The sequence below is a fragment of the Haliotis rubra genome, unplaced genomic scaffold, assembly GCF_003918875.1.
Source record: "Haliotis rubra isolate DU_JTF1 unplaced genomic scaffold, ASM391887v1 Scf335, whole genome shotgun sequence".
NCBI classification, from domain to species: domain Eukaryota; kingdom Metazoa; phylum Mollusca; class Gastropoda; order Lepetellida; family Haliotidae; genus Haliotis; species Haliotis rubra.
The window spans coordinates 866,502-884,386 of record NW_025767008.1 but is presented as its reverse complement, the minus strand read 5'-3'; the positions used below and the strand labels follow the sequence as shown (position 1 = coordinate 884,386).

The following is a 17,885-nucleotide window of genomic DNA, read 5'->3' as shown; positions in this document are numbered from 1 at the left end:
CTGGCTTCCATCAGCGATGGTGAACCCCCTATAACACACTATCTTTCTTTGCCTAGTCCGGATCTTTCTTATCCTGTCCGGATCAGCTGATCTTAGGTTCGAATCTACAATGTTTCTGTCAGTACTATACTCACACTAAACACTGTGTTCCGATTATGCTACGGCAAATCAGGTTTGTATGAAAGACGACCTAAAGTTGGCCTAAATCCTTGGCATTTCTCTCTTTGATGAAACGAGACTGACTGACTGACTGAATTTGGTTTTACGCCGCTTTTAGCAATATTCCAGCAATATCATGGCGGGGGACACCAGAAATGGGCTTCATACATTGTGCCCATGTGGGGATTCGAACCCGGGTCTTCGGCGTGACGAGCCAACGCTTTAACCATTAGGCTACCCCACCGCCCCGATGAAACGAGAGAGGCCAGGTAAAGGAGAGGGGCAAAGTAAAGGACTGCTAGCCAGACAGGGACTATAATAAACGAGCTTACACCCCTGACATTTCATTCTGCCATGGAACGTAACTGCCTTCTTAATTCATGGATTTACAAACAGTTTACAAAGGTTTAACGTTGATTAGACATTCACAGCACGTTCGTCAGGAGCAACGAAGAAAGACTATAGCACAACACCTGTTATACATCTGATCAGTATTCTATAATCGATGTTATTAAATAACGTTCAGTCTGTTCACCACACACGCGCATAAATTTACATTTTGACAGTGGGTCGTTGAACACGTATATGCTTGTATTTCACAGCCAATCCTGGCCCTCGCCGAACATACAGGGAAATCATAAAGTTTTCATTTTCGTCTCGTCATCAACAATAAAATGAAGATAGCTGCTCGAGACACGGGTGACTGCTGCGCACCCGCACCAGGTCAAGTGACAGTCAGAGTATTAAAAAGGCCATCTGTTCAGTAGAGTCACCAACGAGCGGTAACGATGGATAGGCCTACCGAAACACCAGGCAATTCTCAAGTTCCTGGAGATCATGGAGGCGATTTGGATAGCATCGGGACACACGGAAACGTGCCGGATGGAGAAGGTTGTTCAAACGGTGGATTTCAGGAATGTGTGATAGACTTAGGGGATGGACAGAAGACGGAAGCTGAGGGTAGGACGAATCATACGAAACGCCGTTACTTAAAGGAACCTCCGCCGCTGAACCATTCCAAAAGGTATGCACTACAGTAGAACCGGGGGTGTAACAACAGGACAATAATGAATTGCACGCACATAGGGTAATCAATTCGTTATCTGCATGTTACACAACAGAATGAAATGGATGTCAAGATCTACATAGACATAACGAACTAAGAAGAATAGGGGAGCGATTATGTTTTTACGCCGCTTTTAGCAATATTCCAGCAATATCAGGGCGGCGGGCACCAGAAATGGGATTCACACATTGTATCTATGTAGGGAATTGAACCCAGTCCGTCAGCGTGACGGGCGAACTCTTTAACCACTAGACTACCCGACCGCCCCATAAAGAACTAAAACAAACCACAGATCGTTATATACATGTTCGGTGACGAACGATTTAATTAATGACGAACTACAAAGGACTGTAGAAATCACTTCCTTACATAACGTGTTAGTCTTTGAACGAAAGATGTTGATATAACGAAGAACAAGAGAATAAGAGTTCGTTGTATACGTCATCAGTAACACAATGAATATATGCATGATATAAGGAACTTCGAATAACTGGAAAACCAGTTCCGCGTAGACATTGTTCGTCAAAGAACGTTGATTTAACGAAGTACAGGGGCTTGAGAAATGAATTCATTACATGTATTGTTCGTCACAGATATATAACGAAATAGATGACTCCATTAGTTATATACAGTGCTGACATAGCCTCCAGCTACAGATCACAGGACGTGATGACTTTATAACAATAAATGTCATGAAACACCACACAAAACACTGTCAAAAATGTATTGAGCGTTTCGACCTGCACGATGTATACGTATTTAGAGGGGAAGATATGATGTTGCATTGTCAACCGCTGTATAATGTAGATATTCTCTCATTTAATACAAAACGCTTGCATGAACACACCTTATCTAGTAGCATGAAAGAATTTCTCGCTAAATATGAATGAACAGGTATCTCTCGCTGGTGTGACATTAATGTTTAAATAGATTGTTAACAAATAAATTAATGCGTTTTCAACAACGTTTAAAACCATGTTATTTTACATCTGTGTGGATTTCTGTAGAATGTTAATACTCACCTGTATTCTTAACTTAAGCCGCCATATAGCCGGAATATTGCTGAGTGCGGCGTAAAACCCAATTCACTCAAGTCTTAACTTAACTTTCTCTGGGAAACCTTCCAATGTTGCAGAGATCTCGGCAGAATTGATTAATTCCTACGTTGAAACTATATGTTTTGGCGATATGCGTTCATTCAAAATGAAAGATCCAATACCGATTTTATGAATTACAGATGGTACCTGTAGGACATGCTTACCCTTTTTGAACACCCGGCGTCAGGCTAATTTTCAGAGTTCCTCTCATAAAAGTCTTCACAGTTACGTTGCTCCGTCTGCATATGTTTCTGTGTTATTTTGCACTTGCGTCTTGTGTAATATTGCACACGCGCGCACGCACACACACACACACACACACGCACACACACGCGGCAATTAAAATGAAGATTTTGTTTATTCGTGAACCATTCAAGATAAAAGTAATTGCTGGTAACATTAGTGCACAAACGCAACCGTTTTAAACTTTTGCACACACAAAGACCCATCCACAATTGGGCAAACGCAGGCTCATACACACACTCATGCATACATGCACTTCCATCCATCATCCATCCATCCATCCATCCACCCCCCCCACCCCCCACACATACATATATACATGCATACATACATACATACATACATACATACATACATACATACATACATACATACATACATACATACATACATACATACATACATACATACATACATACATACATACATACATACATACATACATACATACATACCTTCGTTGACTTATAACAACACTGCAAATAGTTATGTGTCTCTGAGAGAACTTAACACCCACCATTACCAAACTATTCATCGCCGTTATGATCAAGGCAAGTAATCGTGGCGGAAATCTCTGTCAGCACATAATTAGGATATCCCCATCAGCAGCTCTTATGATCATTTTATCAACATCTGCGATGACCTGTGCAGGTTAAATGATGTGATTAATGGGTCAGCTATTGATCGGAATCCCACTTCTGTTTACAAAACAAGACTGACTGACTGACTGACTGAGTTTGGTTTTACGCCGCTTTTAGCAATATTCCAGCAACATCACGGCGGGGGACACCAGACATGGGCTTCACATATTGTACCCATGTGGGGATTCGAACCCGGGTCTTCGGCGTGACGAGTGAACGCTTTTACCACTGGGCTACCCCACCGCCCCTATACAAAACAAGAACATTCAGAAACGTACCTTCCTATCTGACTGTCCACACCTTTGTGCGTGTGGTCGTATTACCATATTGATATTGTCAGAAGACCGGTAAACGTTTCAAAAAGGCCTTTTCAATATTACTGTGAAGAAAATCACCATTAACAACCACCACCACAACAACCTAAACAATCACAACGACGTCCACACCAACAATAACAACTTCAACAACGACAACCAACTCCATACAACAAAGCCTTTTCATTAAAGAAAAAGTACAACCACCACCAAGGACAACCACAACAACAGAAACACTAAGACCAACAGCACCCACAATGACAACATCAACGACCACAACGGCAACAACAATAACAACTTCAAAAACGACAACCAACTCCATACAACAAAGCCTTTTCATTTAAGAAAAGGTACAACCACCACCAACGACAACCACAACAACAGAAACACTAAGACCAACAGCACCCACAATGACAACATCAACGACCACAACGGCAACAACAATAACAACTTCAAAAACGACAACCAACTCCATACAACAAAGCCTTTTCAATAAAGAAAAAATACAAAACCAACAACAACAACAACACCAAGACCAACAGCAACCACAATGACAACAACAACCACCACCACAACAACAACCTAAACAATCACAACAACGGCAACAACAATAACAACTTAAACAACGACAACAACCAACACTATACAGCAAAGCTTTTTCAATAAAGAAAAAATACAACCACCACCGACGACAACCACCACCACAACCACAACAAGACCAACAGCAACCACAATGACAACAACACCGACCACAAACGTCAAGTATGACCACAAGCAAAACCACAGCAGTACCAAAACAACCACAACAATTATTGCTAGGTACAGGTCAGGCACATCCCTGACAGTGTAAAAACTACAACACGTTCATCGGTGAGGTAAATACGGAACAGGTTTTGATAGAAAATATTGATTAAACAGATTTATCTATCATTAATGAAGAATATCTTGATAGTCTATTAATTGGACTACAACTCGACTGAATAGGATTCGGGAGGCTTTTCTGACAAACAATCTTATTACGTGTACCATTACTTCTTCACCTCCGCAACAGAAGACTTGTTACTAGATCATTTGTTCAGCAGGAGTGAATGAGTGAGTATGGTTTTACGCCGTTTTTAACCAGAAATGGTCTTCACACATTGAACTCATGTGGGGAATCGAACCCGGGTCTTCGGCGTGACGAGCGGACGCTTTAACATCTAGGCTTCCCCACCGACCCATGTCAGATAAAGGCAGTGTTATGTTTTTCATTGACTGACTATATAAAGACCTTATTTATATACTGGATACATGTTTACACTAATTTCATACAAGATTATCAAGCTGGCGTTTGACCTGAATACAAAACCATGGATCTCACTTTTACATAACAGGCAGTTGCACCGAATTGCATTTCAAAAGCTAGGGGTACATTTTACAGCAGCTTCGTTGACTTTCGAGATAATTTGCCACTAGGTAACACTTTGAAATAAGAAGGACATAAAGGCAACTTCATAACATCTTTGTATCTATGGAAGGAGATAATGGAGGAATGTTTACTAATGTCTGAACAAGGTTGTAGTCTAAATGATTACCTGGACTAATAATGATAAGAAAGCATTAGAGGAATTAGCTACTAACTTAAGGAAATTTCTAACGACAATGCAAGATGGCAGAATAACGAAAAGGGCTTATAATTTGTTATCTTACCTAGATACTGCTGGGTAGCACACATGGGCGTCTGAGATCCGTCATATACTTTGCTCACACGGTTTTGGACTCTCACAAACTGTCGGTGATCAGTGCGCTTTTATTCACATGTTTACAGAATGCTTGATCAACATCTTTTACCCGAGTTGGAGTCGTTTTCAGCCACAGGGGTATCTATCTTCCAAGTTAGGAATAGCACATAGAGAGCTGGTGTCTTACGTTTAAAGAATAACGTAGGAAGGAGGCAACGTATTGATGTATGTCTAAGAAATTGTCCGGTATATAAGGTAGGATTAGACGATGGAGAAAGCTTGTCTGTTGAAATGTCCGGTTATAAAGGGTGTCCTCCCACTTAGCCAGGTTCTGTAAAAACACGTCTCTCACATAGCCAGAGTGAGATGTGGCTGAGTGGGGTGAGTCTTTTGATAACACTTAGTCCACAGGAGCCATAGTTTGTTTCAAGGAAATGTTCAATTAGTGAAATTTGTATTAACGTGAGATACATGTATATTGATATGGTACTATTTGAATTGTTTTGGAGGATTTTAGGACTTGCTAACTTGGTGACACTAGTGACATTACCAATCATCCAGAAAAACATTCGTTATGTATAAAATCATTTATGCTGCCATTATTTGATCATTGTAGTTGTATATGGGATAATTGTAAGTTAGCCAGGCATCTATGTTTGAAAAAGTCGGTTTGATGCACTGATAACAATATATGGGGCTACAAGGGGAACAAGTCATAATAAGTTATATTCAGGAACTGATCTCTTACCTCTTGTAGAAAGAAGGCGAATTAAGAAATTAACTATCACTAAATTGCTAAATCATTTTTACCCAGTACTATTGAACTTTGGAATTCTTTGCTTGAAGAACTCAGACTTATACAAACACCAAGTGAATTCAAGAATTAGATTACATCATATTGTAATACTTCATTTGGATTTGATATCAACATTGGAAACAGGTTCTGTCAAATAATCCACTGCAGACCCCGATTACAATGCAGCGATTTAATTCCCATAAAGTACACCGATTTAGAATATTTAATGACAAATTGCAAGTTACGTATCTTTTAGCAATATCCTTAAACAAAACAAAACTGAAGACAATCTAACCCGTTTATCTATTATGTATACGAAATGAGAGTAAAGAAAAACTAGAAAATACAAATGTAGATATTAAAATTCATCGGATTCTCTGCCCGCTATACATTTATATGTTACTAATGTATTTTATTGGTGATGTAGAATAATATGTGCAAGTAGACAGGTAAATAAATTGCATTTTGAAAAATTGTATCATTTTTTCCTAAAAAAAATCTTTATATCTGTTTGGAATAGTTATATTCATATGCATATGAGCTTATGACCCATGTCTTTCATGCGTATTAAAGAGTTGACGATGACTATGTGCTTTTACATATGATCATGAGCTGAGGTGAAATTGGGTTCAACGTCGTGCTTATTTCGCTCATATGACGACGTGCATGCATGTGTATGTGTATGTGCGGCTGCTTGTACTAGCCCAGATTGAATCTGGTTTTATAGTGCTAGCCCACTGAGATACCATGCGGCAGTGAAGCATGAATACCCCACTCAGACACATTATACTGACTCCGAGCCGACCAGTCCTTGTTGTACCAATTAATGCCGAGCGCCAGGTAGGGACCAACAAGTACCATATTTTAACGTCTTTTAGTATGGCGCAGCCGGGGATCGAACCCACGATCATATGATCATGAACTGATAGTAGGACTCGTTATAAAGATCAATAATCGAAAATGTTGTCGATAGGGGAAACGTATTTATCATTATCGATATGAAAATAGTGTTATCAATACTATCGTACCTAATCTTTTGTGATAGAATACAGGTGAAATTTAGTTTTTTAATCACTGGCTGCTTTTGAATTATTTCTGTAGACCTGTGTGTTAGTAATTAATGCATAAACAAGTGATATGAAATATATCAATTTCGTTCAGACTTTTTTTTGCATTTTTGCTCAAAATAACTTCTCCGATATTTATCGATAATCGATCGATATTTAGTTAACGATTATCGATCTAAATGATCTGATTACGTTAACTGTGTGTACGTCAGGGATGTGTCCTAAGCCGTACATTAGTTTTTCATAGTTGTAAATGAATATATATCAAATCTTTATGGTAAAAGCGGTCGCTCGTCAAGCAGAAGACCCCGGTCGATTCTCCACATGGGTACATTGTGTAAATGCGCTAAATGCGGCGTTAAATTAAAATCACTCACTCACTCAAATTTTGGGAAGAGAGAAGGGGAAGCCACATACACAGCAGGTGACTGTCCACATTGGTTGGTCTTGCTGTATGTAGATGCATGATCTCCAATTGTTTATACAGCTGCACTACTCTGTGTGTTAGAAATATTTTGTAAATTTTACACAGATGAACTCGAATTTAAATGAAACAAAAACAGTTGTCTTTAGAAGAACACCGGTGAAGATCCGGGTTAGAATTGATCTTGAGCAACCCAGTGACTAACGGGATCGGGTGGTCAGGCTCGATCACTTGGTATGACACATGTTAAAGTATGCCAATTGAGTTGATCGATGCTCAGGGCGTCAAATCTTCAATTGTTTCACTGTTCAACCCAGGAAATGACACAACAACATCGATATATATTCCCCCAAAATGTCTAATATTGCATCATGTGGTCGAATCTTGGGAAATCCACAAAAAAATTAATTACATCAGATTTTATTCCGCTTAAGATTATTAATAAGAACACTCCTACCGACATGGTTTTCGCGTAGTGTGGTGGACTGGTATCACCACAGATCTACACAACATGAGCAATTATGTACTGGACTAATTTCATTCTCTTCATCAATTACATACTTCTATATAAGACTCATATACTAACGGAAAAAAGTAACTGTGCTTCAGATAAAATAACAGTCATACAGAGGTATTGCACGTTTACAGCCATACAGAGGTATTGCACGTGTACTGCCCTACAGAGGTATTGCACGTGTACTGCCCTACAGAGGTATTGCACGTTTACTGCCCTTCAGAGGTATTGCGCGTGTGCTGCCCTACAGACCTACAGAGGTATTGCACATATACTGCCCTACATACTTATTGCATATGCACTGCCCTACATACTTATTGCACGTGTCCCTCAAAGGGGGTTGATGTCTTGTAAAATTATTGTACTCATGGGAGGGTACGTAAGTCCCAATACATTCATAGTAGTTTTACATTGAAATCTTTCAACTTCGCTGACAGGTTTTCTTATAATTTACCTTTATTTATTGTAAACCTATGCCTTGTTTGTAGTCACGGCATGGCAGAAATATTGCCGATGTGACTTAAAATCTAAAGACACTCACTCACTATTTCACACGTACTGCCTTGGACATTAGTCACATAGTTGCACGTGAACTGCCCTACATAAGTGTTGCACGTGTACTGCTCTACATAAGTATTGCACGTGTGCTGCCCTACCTGAATATTGCACGTGAACTGCCAAACAGAAGTATTGTACGTGTACTGACCTACATATGTATTACACGTGTACTGCCCTACATAAGTATTGCACATGTACTGCCCTACATAAATATTGCACGTGTGCTGACCTACCTGAATATTGCACATGAACTGCCCTACGTAATTATTGCACATGTGCTGCCCTACATATGCATTACACATGTACTGCCCTACAAAAGTGTTACACGTGTACTGCCCTACATAAGTATTACACGTGTACTGCCCTACATACGTATTGCACGTGTACTGCCCTACATAAGTATTGCACGTGTGCTGCCCTACCTGAATATTGCACGTGAACTGCCAAACAGAAGTATTGTATGTGTACTGCCCTACATAAGTATTGCACGTGTACTGCCCCACATAAGTATTGCATGTGTACTGACCTACATAAGTATTGCACATGCACTGCCCTACATATGTATTGCACGTGTACTGCCCTACATAATTATTGCACGTGTACTGCCCTACATAAGTATTGCTCGTGTACTGCCCTACATACGTATTGCACGTGTACTGCCCTACATAAGTATTGCACGTGTACTACATAAGTATTGCACGTGTACTGCTCTACATAAATATTGCACGTGTACTACATAAGCATTGCATGTGTACTGCCCTACATAAATATTGCACGTGCACTGCCCTACATAAGTATTGCACGTGTACTGCCCTACATAAGTATTGCACATGTACTGCAAACATATATGTGTTGTACGTTTTCTCTTTTTCATAAGTATTGCACATGCACTGCCCTATGTATGTAAGTATTGCCCGTGTATTTCCATGCTTTACAATTGTTCTATAATGACTAAAACAGTTACCCGTCACCACTTTTATGGTACTTTTCTTTCTAGTCCCGGTAGTTTGATATCGTTCCGGAGCTTCCTTGTGTTAACTTTGTCGTTGCGTGGTTGTGGGTTTAAGAGCAGTCACGAAAGTAACCTTTTTAGTTCCACATGACGAGTCTTTTCAAACCCTGCTGCGTCGTGCCCCACATTGACTCAGTCAATGTGACAACAGTCCAACTCCGTGCACCCTGGTTTGTTGGATTGCATGATGACAGCTCGAGTCCCGTGCGGGTGACAAAGAAGCAGGATGAAGATCCGGGATGTTGGTTGGTGGTTGATAAAGTGTGCAGGTGCGTTTCTAATTGAAATAGGGCAGAACAACAAACCGACAGCGTGTTCCTGCTATCGCGCTGTATGAGGTAGACCTGACTCAATTATTAACAGCCAGGCGTTACATAGTTGGAATATTTTTTTTGAATAGTGTGACGTTTGTACTATTGTCTCATTTCTCTACCTTAATCTTGTACGGTTCAATGATTCGTTTGTTTGGAATTTTAGAAGTTGCTAAGTGATGAGAAAGTGAGATACTTTATGGATGAAAACGTCTTTATTATGTATTATGCTGCGTTTCGGTATAGATTCTTCTACCATTGTCTAGCAAGAGTGAAGTACCACAGCACACAACGGACTTATATACATCAACAGGGATTCAGTAAAAACAACATGTAGGTTTGAATCAAGGGGATTAGAGACAATACGAGGAAGCGAATTCTCCATGAGGCAGAACAAAATATACATGGCTGATAAGATTAATTAGGCTGGATGGCTGGAGTGCTCTGCTCTGTTGTTTTGATAGTTCATTGTATACAGATGGGATCAGCTGTCCTTGATCTCTGTTGATTAAAGGCTTGTGTCTGCGGATTTGAACTGCTGCTGCTAGTTTTCTTTTGGTGAAGTCCTGTAGGTTTTCAATAAATGTCGCAAATTATGTTGTGATTAGGATAGTTGATGATGTGGTCAGAGGTTTTGTGATTTTATGGTAGATGGAAGGTGTTCTTTGACATATGATAGATAGGTGTTATTTGACATATGATAGATAGGTGTTATTTGACATATGATAGATAAGTGTTCTTTGATATTTATGGGTCGGGAGGTTTCACCCACATAGGCCTCACCTCAACATCAGTTGATTTTGTAGACAAAAGCTTTGGGTTGATGTTGTCGTTTTGAGGTGTTCCTGCCATTAGCTTTCAGTTGGGTTTGCTGGTGTCTTACCTGGAAGTAGACATTTGTTATAACAGTAAAACATCTTCGATGTTGGGGACTGTCGGTGCATGTTGTAAGAGAATAACTTTCTTGGTTATACTAAATTCTGTAATAAACCAGCTTGCAGTGGTGTAGAGCTGGTAAAGTAGGTTTCGGTGTATGCTTGTCGCTTCAGGGTACGGAGGATGTGGTGGGAGGTCTTTTCTATGATAGGGGTTGAGATAGGTTCGTGTTTAGGGGTGAGTTTAAATTGGGGTGTAAGGGGTTAGTGGAGGTTTACTCACTATTGTGACAGTCCCAATTTCGACAGTGAAATTTGACACTTCTGTAATTGATCTAGCCAGTTGTCCCAATTTTACAGTGAGCTTGGTACAAAGTTGCTGAAGCATTTTCAACACGACGTTTCTTCATCTGTTTCTGCCCACCCTGCAGCTGCAAAATATACACTTCTTTCTTAGTCCCAGTTTTGACAGGGAAACTTCACACCTTAACGGATCAGTGACCAAGACGCTGTTAAAATGGGACACCACCACAGTGGAGGTGTGAGTAATGCGTGTAGGTGTAAGAGGTACTAGGGGGGTAAGTAAGTGGGTCATTAAGAAGGGTGAGTAAACTCAGAGATTTGGCAAAAGAGCCAAATATCTTTGAAAGTTTTGTTGCGATCATTGTCAAGTACCCATAACAATAAAAGAATGTATGAAGTTAACGAAAACATATCAGAGAAAGATTTATGATCACACCTAGATAAATAAAGATGTTATTTGCTCCCACGTCGATAATACTGACTGGGATAATACTGACTGGGATAATACTGACTGGGATAATACTGACTGGGTTAATACTGACTGGGAGAACGTACTATCACCACCTTATATAAGTATGAGCACATACGCAGTTGTGAAAAACGTATCTCATATATATGATTCCAATAGGGCCCGTAAGTCTCGCGAGGTGCTACATGTAGTTGGTTAATTTGGGGACAATAAGATCGAAAATGTATTATTCCTTCAAGGATTATCGGTTCCTTACTGACAATCGACAACTATGAGACAATTCGAAAACGTATGAGTATTTTCCTGTACCTGTAATGTATTTTGATAACCAGTGCAGTTCTATCGCCGAACCTGTTTCTTTCAGTATACCGGACAGTGTTTGTCAAAATATATTTGGGGAAGAATAGTAATATGGTTAACGTGAAATGTATCTGAGCAAATTGTATTTATTGATTTCATAAAACAATCAATCAATATACTGCATGTGTTACCAACTTTATCAAGTTGATCTTCTTTTCATATTTGGCCACATTGACCATGTTGACTCTGTCATTTCCATTTTCAGTTAAAGCATGTAATAAAAGCATTCAGATTAGAACATGTTTGTTTAATTTGTTATTAATTTTCAAAGTACATTATTATGCTGCAACAATATTTTCAGTAACTTCTCCAGATTTAAAACTATTTTATACATATTAATATTTATATTTGTTAGCAACAATTTAATAAATATAATCGATGGAGACAATTGACTTTATACAATGTAGAATGCATGTGCATAAATACTCGAGTTATTAACATAAATAGTTTGTAAATATACACGTTTGGTAGGCTTGGTACATAATGTTACTCTCTTCCAAATCTAAAGGATGACTGTATGCAAGTTCAGGTGACAGAATGACTAAAAAATACAAGAAAAAAATTGTTTGTTGCATTGAAAAGTTCACAGAAAATGTATTGTAAAGTTTAATTTGGATAGATGACAGGTATGACAGTGTATGTCAAATTAGTTTTCCTTGTCGACCTGTAAAGATATAGACCCCAAAACTAATTTATCCTGAATAAATACCAGTTCTTATAATATAATAAAAAATATAAATATGTGAAACTTTCCCATATATGGTGACTTTTTTATTCACACAAAAAAGTCAATGTCACAAACCAATGAACACTGTCAGGTATTCAGAACAAAAATGTCAAAAGCCTCACCTATATTAGTATTCATCATGAAACAATTATTTATCAATTTATGTAAACAGTATTATAGTCCAGTGGTAACTAAAAACTGGTTGTTTAACAATATTGCTTTTACACTTTGTACTTCTTGTCTTGTATACAGTAGTTCAGTGAACCGTGTCCTGTGATGTACAGTACATGAATGTTCTTTGCTTCTTGGTTATGCAGGGTTTAGGTTCTGTGCAGTAAGCAAGTGTTAGCACACAACACCATTAGGTCACAAGTTGCCAAAATGCAAGATCAAATACACTAAAATATGAAGTAATCACTCAAAGATATTTCCTGTATTACAAAAGATACTGACCAATACTTCAGAAAAAACTAAATGTGTAGAAATACTATGTCATGACTGTAGATTCTACAGATCCTGACTGACAGCTACATGAGTATGATTACTTGTCATGAAATGTATATATCGTGTTTTTCACTTATATGTTCAAATATTCTGCGAAAAAGGCCAAGTTTGGTAACTGACATTCTATATTTTCAACTACAGAGCTGGACTAATATGTTTTAAGAAAATGGAAAGGAATAATGTAAACTGGTTAATGTGCTATGAACTGGTGTAATTGCATGCTGAAATCTTACAGCAAATACAAAGAATTTTATATTTCAATAAAAAACTAATTTCATGTAGAAATACATGTGCCAATGCCAATCATTAAGTTTAGTTTTCATTGTCAAGCATGTTTTTTCACGAAAACTGGGACAGTGGGGTAGCCTTGTGTTTAAATCATTCACTTGTCACACTGTAGGCCCGGGTTCGATTCCCCACATGGGTACAAAGTGTGATGCCCATTTCTGCTGTCCCCGCCATGATGTTGCTGTAATATTGCTAACAGCGGTGTAAAACCCAACTCACTCACTCATGCACTTGGAAACCTTTGATATATACACTGAAAATCAATATCCCAACTAAAATCAGAAATCTCCCAAACCATTTAATTTGTGTTTGTTTTATCCACACTTAAAAATAAATACACACATGTTCTAGAACTATTCAGAAACTTTATTCAGCCTGAAAAAATACTGAAACAGCATGAACTGGAATATTTTCATGGTCACTCATCTAAATTCTAACTGAATTATCTGAGAGTCCCAAGATGTCACAAGACGTTCCACAACACCTTGCTGATGATAAGCATTTACTGTTCAAGCAAGTATCCAAAGTGTGATGTGTAGGGCTTAAATATGTTTTATAACTGTATATACCACACTTGCTGTTTCTTCATTGGCAATGTATTGCTTGACCACCAGATGTTGAAAGAAATCTGAAGATCTGCTTCAGTTTGTGTTATTCTTGATGTGAATGGTAATTGTGGTGATATAGAAATCTATTCCTCCTTTCTCTTCTTAAAGATGTGCATCTGTTCCAACTGAAAAAAATACATAACACATGTGAGACCAAGTATGATATAGTTCTAAAATGTAAACAATCCTTAGAATACTGACATCAATATATTATTGATAAATTAAGCAAGTGGATGTTATGTTTAACCAGGGAGACTATAGATTATCCCTGGTTTTATAACATGCTACACAATAAACACATACAAAATGGGTTGTAATAACCAAGCTCATATTACAGAATACATTTGTGAAAGACACCTATTAAGAGCTATTAACATAAATCAATGTGTTGAAATTGTCATCATTATTTACACGCAGATAAGTTATTATTTAATTCATTACATTTATTATTTTTCAGAACTGAACCTGGTATTCCATTACACATAAAGTTATTTTATGGACGATTCCAAATTGCAAGATTTATAAGATATTTATTACAACACTCCCCTAAAATTTTTGTTTGCACTACATGAGTACTTTATTACAAATATTGACCCCCCAAAATCCCAAATCACAATAACTCATGTTTGTTTTTGTCCCATCTCCTTTGGTCACAAAAAAAATAGTTTTGTGAGGTTCCAAAGAACTTTACATTGCTATATACGGTTCACTGATCTGCACACATGCCAACTCCTGGCTTACTGTACATGCCATGATTGAACTATACCAGCGTCTTAATAAAACAAAGAAAAGACATAGATGTAAAACTTACCTCGACTAATGAATGGACCAGCCTCAAGACGACGCTTTGGCACCTCTACAGCTGATTTGACAGTTATACACAAGTAATTTGGTAGTTTGTTACATGTCACCGTTTTATGAGCCACACAGAGTGTGTCGAGTATAACTATCCGGGACATGTCCCATGTAACAGTGCTATCGCCATTGTCGCAAAACGTTGTTTGTCACCGGAAGTATTAAACAACGTATTGTCTCGCGAAGTGCCGTGACCTACTTACGGGCCCTATATACCAAACAAACTTGTTACAATAAGATGTAAAGATACTCCTTGGATGAATAATACAATTCACAAACTCATGCGGAAACGACATCGAGAACATATCATCACGAAGAAAAGAAATGGTAAAAATGACTGGGCTACCTTTAGATCACTAAGAAATCCAGTGACTTCTTCAGTTAGAAAAACCACGAAAGATTATGCAACAAAATAAGACACTCATATCAACAGTAATCATAGCACTAAACTATGGCGTTTAGTTAAAAGCTATATGAACAAACAATCTGAAAGTACATCCTTTCCTCCTATTACCCACAATAATCAAGAGCCAGAATCACTTCCAAATGTCTTAAATAATTACTTTGTTGACCAAGCAACAATAACTGACCCTAATTAGGATCTTCCAAACATGACCTTAAACAACAACAGGAAACAATTGAGTGATTTATATCTTACAAAGCAGGATGTTGAAGATGTGCTATCATCGTTAAACATTACCCAAGCCGGCTTGACCAGATGGTATTGGAAACCGTTTCTTACGTTTGATATCATCCTCCTTGTCACCAACATTAACTAACCTTTTTAACAAGTCACTTCAAACATCATTTTCTCCAGATGTATGGAAAGAATCATCAGCCATACCAATCCACAAGAAAGGTAATATTAACCACTGTTCTAAGTATAGACCAGTTGCCTTAACATCTTGTTTAGCCAAGGTCCTTGAAACGTGTACGTTTAAATCTGTCTTTAATTTCATGAGAGATAACAATTGTCTCTCAAATTTACAATGTGGATTCATGTCAGGAAACTCAACAGCTTACCAACATAAGCATTTTTATAATTTCATTGCTAAAGCTACAGATAACGGAAAAGAAATCGGAGCTGTAATCTGCGATGTAAGCAAGGCATTTAATAAAGTTTCGCAGAGGGATTGTCCATGAACTAAATCATGTGGGATATATGGGAAGCTATTGAAATGGTGTGAAAGTTATTTGCAAACTAAAATTCAAAGAGTAGTTATTCAAGGATACAAAGCAAGGATCAGTCTTTGGGCCTCTTTTATTCTTAGTATACATACACGACATAGTTGATAGAATCGAAACCAATACACATGTACGTCTTTTCGCAGACCACACATCACTCTATGTAATGATCGACGATCCCTATACGAGTGCATTAACTCTGACCTCAGATTTAGACAGAATATGTAAATGTGTGGAGACCTGGCAAGTAAAATTTAATCCAAACAAAACTGAAACTTTTCAATTTTGACGCAAAACTGAACCTTCTAGGAAACTTCACGTGACCATGAATGGTACCCCTATAAATGAAGTGCAGATTCTTAAACATTTAGGTATTACATGTCAGGGATACCTCCTTTGCCATTCCCACATTAGTGAAATGATAAGGGAAATTAGCCCAATGATTAATTGTCATCGTAGTTTTCAATACAGACTGTCACGCAGAACTCTCGAAACAATGTATAAATCCTTTATTTTACCTTTATTTGATTATTGCTGCCATCTCTGGGACAATTGTACAAACGAACAGTATTGTCACTAGAGCACCTTCACTAAGATGCCTTACGCACAATATGCAGTGCAGTCAGAGAGGTACGAGCCATGCCGAACTATATAATGAGTGGGTGAGTTTAGTTTTACGCCGCACTCAGCAATATTCCTGCTATATGAAGGGGGTCTGTAAATAATCGAGTCTGGACCATACAATCCATTGATCAACAGCATGAGCATTGATCTGCCCAACTGGGAACCGATGACATGTGTCAGCCAAGTCAGCGAGCCTGACCACACGATCCCGTTAGCCGCCTCTTACGACAAGCATGGGTTACTGAAGATTAATATTCTAACCCGGACCTTCACAGGTAATCTGTATAATGAGACAAACCAGACCTCCTTAGCGAAACGAAGAGAAATTTCCAAATTAACATTATTTTACAAAATGGTAAACCATTATATGATCCACGAAAATCTTTGTGATCTTGTTCCAGGGAATGTGTCTGACACCATGATCATGAACATTACCAGTAAATGACACTATAAGATGCAAACCTACTGTGGATGCCAATTCGTTTTTGCCCGATACAATTAAACAGTGGAATAAAATTTCCACATATGGGACAACTGCTTCCTCTGTTGGGCAGTTTAAGAACCTATTCACACCACAAGCTGATACCAATACAATGTTCGATTTAGATTTTGGTAGTCGATTTTGTAAAAAAATACACTGTCGCCTTAGACTTGGATGCAGGGACTTAAACAGTGGTAAATATAATCGTTTCATTTCTGATAATGCTTCTTGTTTATGCTCACATGATTATGAGGATGTATTAATCTATTTCTTCATGTGTCTTAAAAATAATAGCAGGGCTCCAGATAATTTTTCAATACAGGAGTACTGGAAAACCCTACGAGTACATTTAGAGTACTGAATGGAATTTAATGGAGTATCAGTAATCTTGTGTTTCGTGTCATATATTCACCATAACATTGTAATTCTTGTGTAAACAGGTCAATAAACAATAAAACAATAATTTTCCAGATAAATACGTCTGTAAATGATTCTAAGACCGTACACCATTGATGTGGTGCGTATCTGCTACGTTTTCTAAATTATTTGCTACCGTATCGTGCATATTTTTATCCGTGACTGAGTTTGGTTTTACGCCGATTTTAGCAATATTCCAGCAACATCACGGCGGGGCACACCAGAAATGGGCTTCACACATTGTACCCATGTGGGGATTCGAACCC

The 17,885-nt window shown here is 38.2% G+C and overlaps 1 protein-coding gene across 1 annotated transcript in view; it reads left to right on the top strand.

Annotated features, from left to right (window-relative positions):
- Nucleotides 1-883: 883 nt before the first annotated feature.
- The window catches only part of LOC124284373 (NADPH oxidase 5-like), a 32,509-nt gene continuing 15,507 nt past the window's right edge, over nt 884-17,885 (top strand). Inside the window, exon 1 of the mRNA XM_046720461.1 lies at nt 884-1,183. Within this exon, the coding sequence (XP_046576417.1) occupies nt 948-1,183 (236 nt within the window). The 5' untranslated portion in view covers nt 884-947. The remainder of the gene's footprint in view (nt 1,184-17,885) is intronic.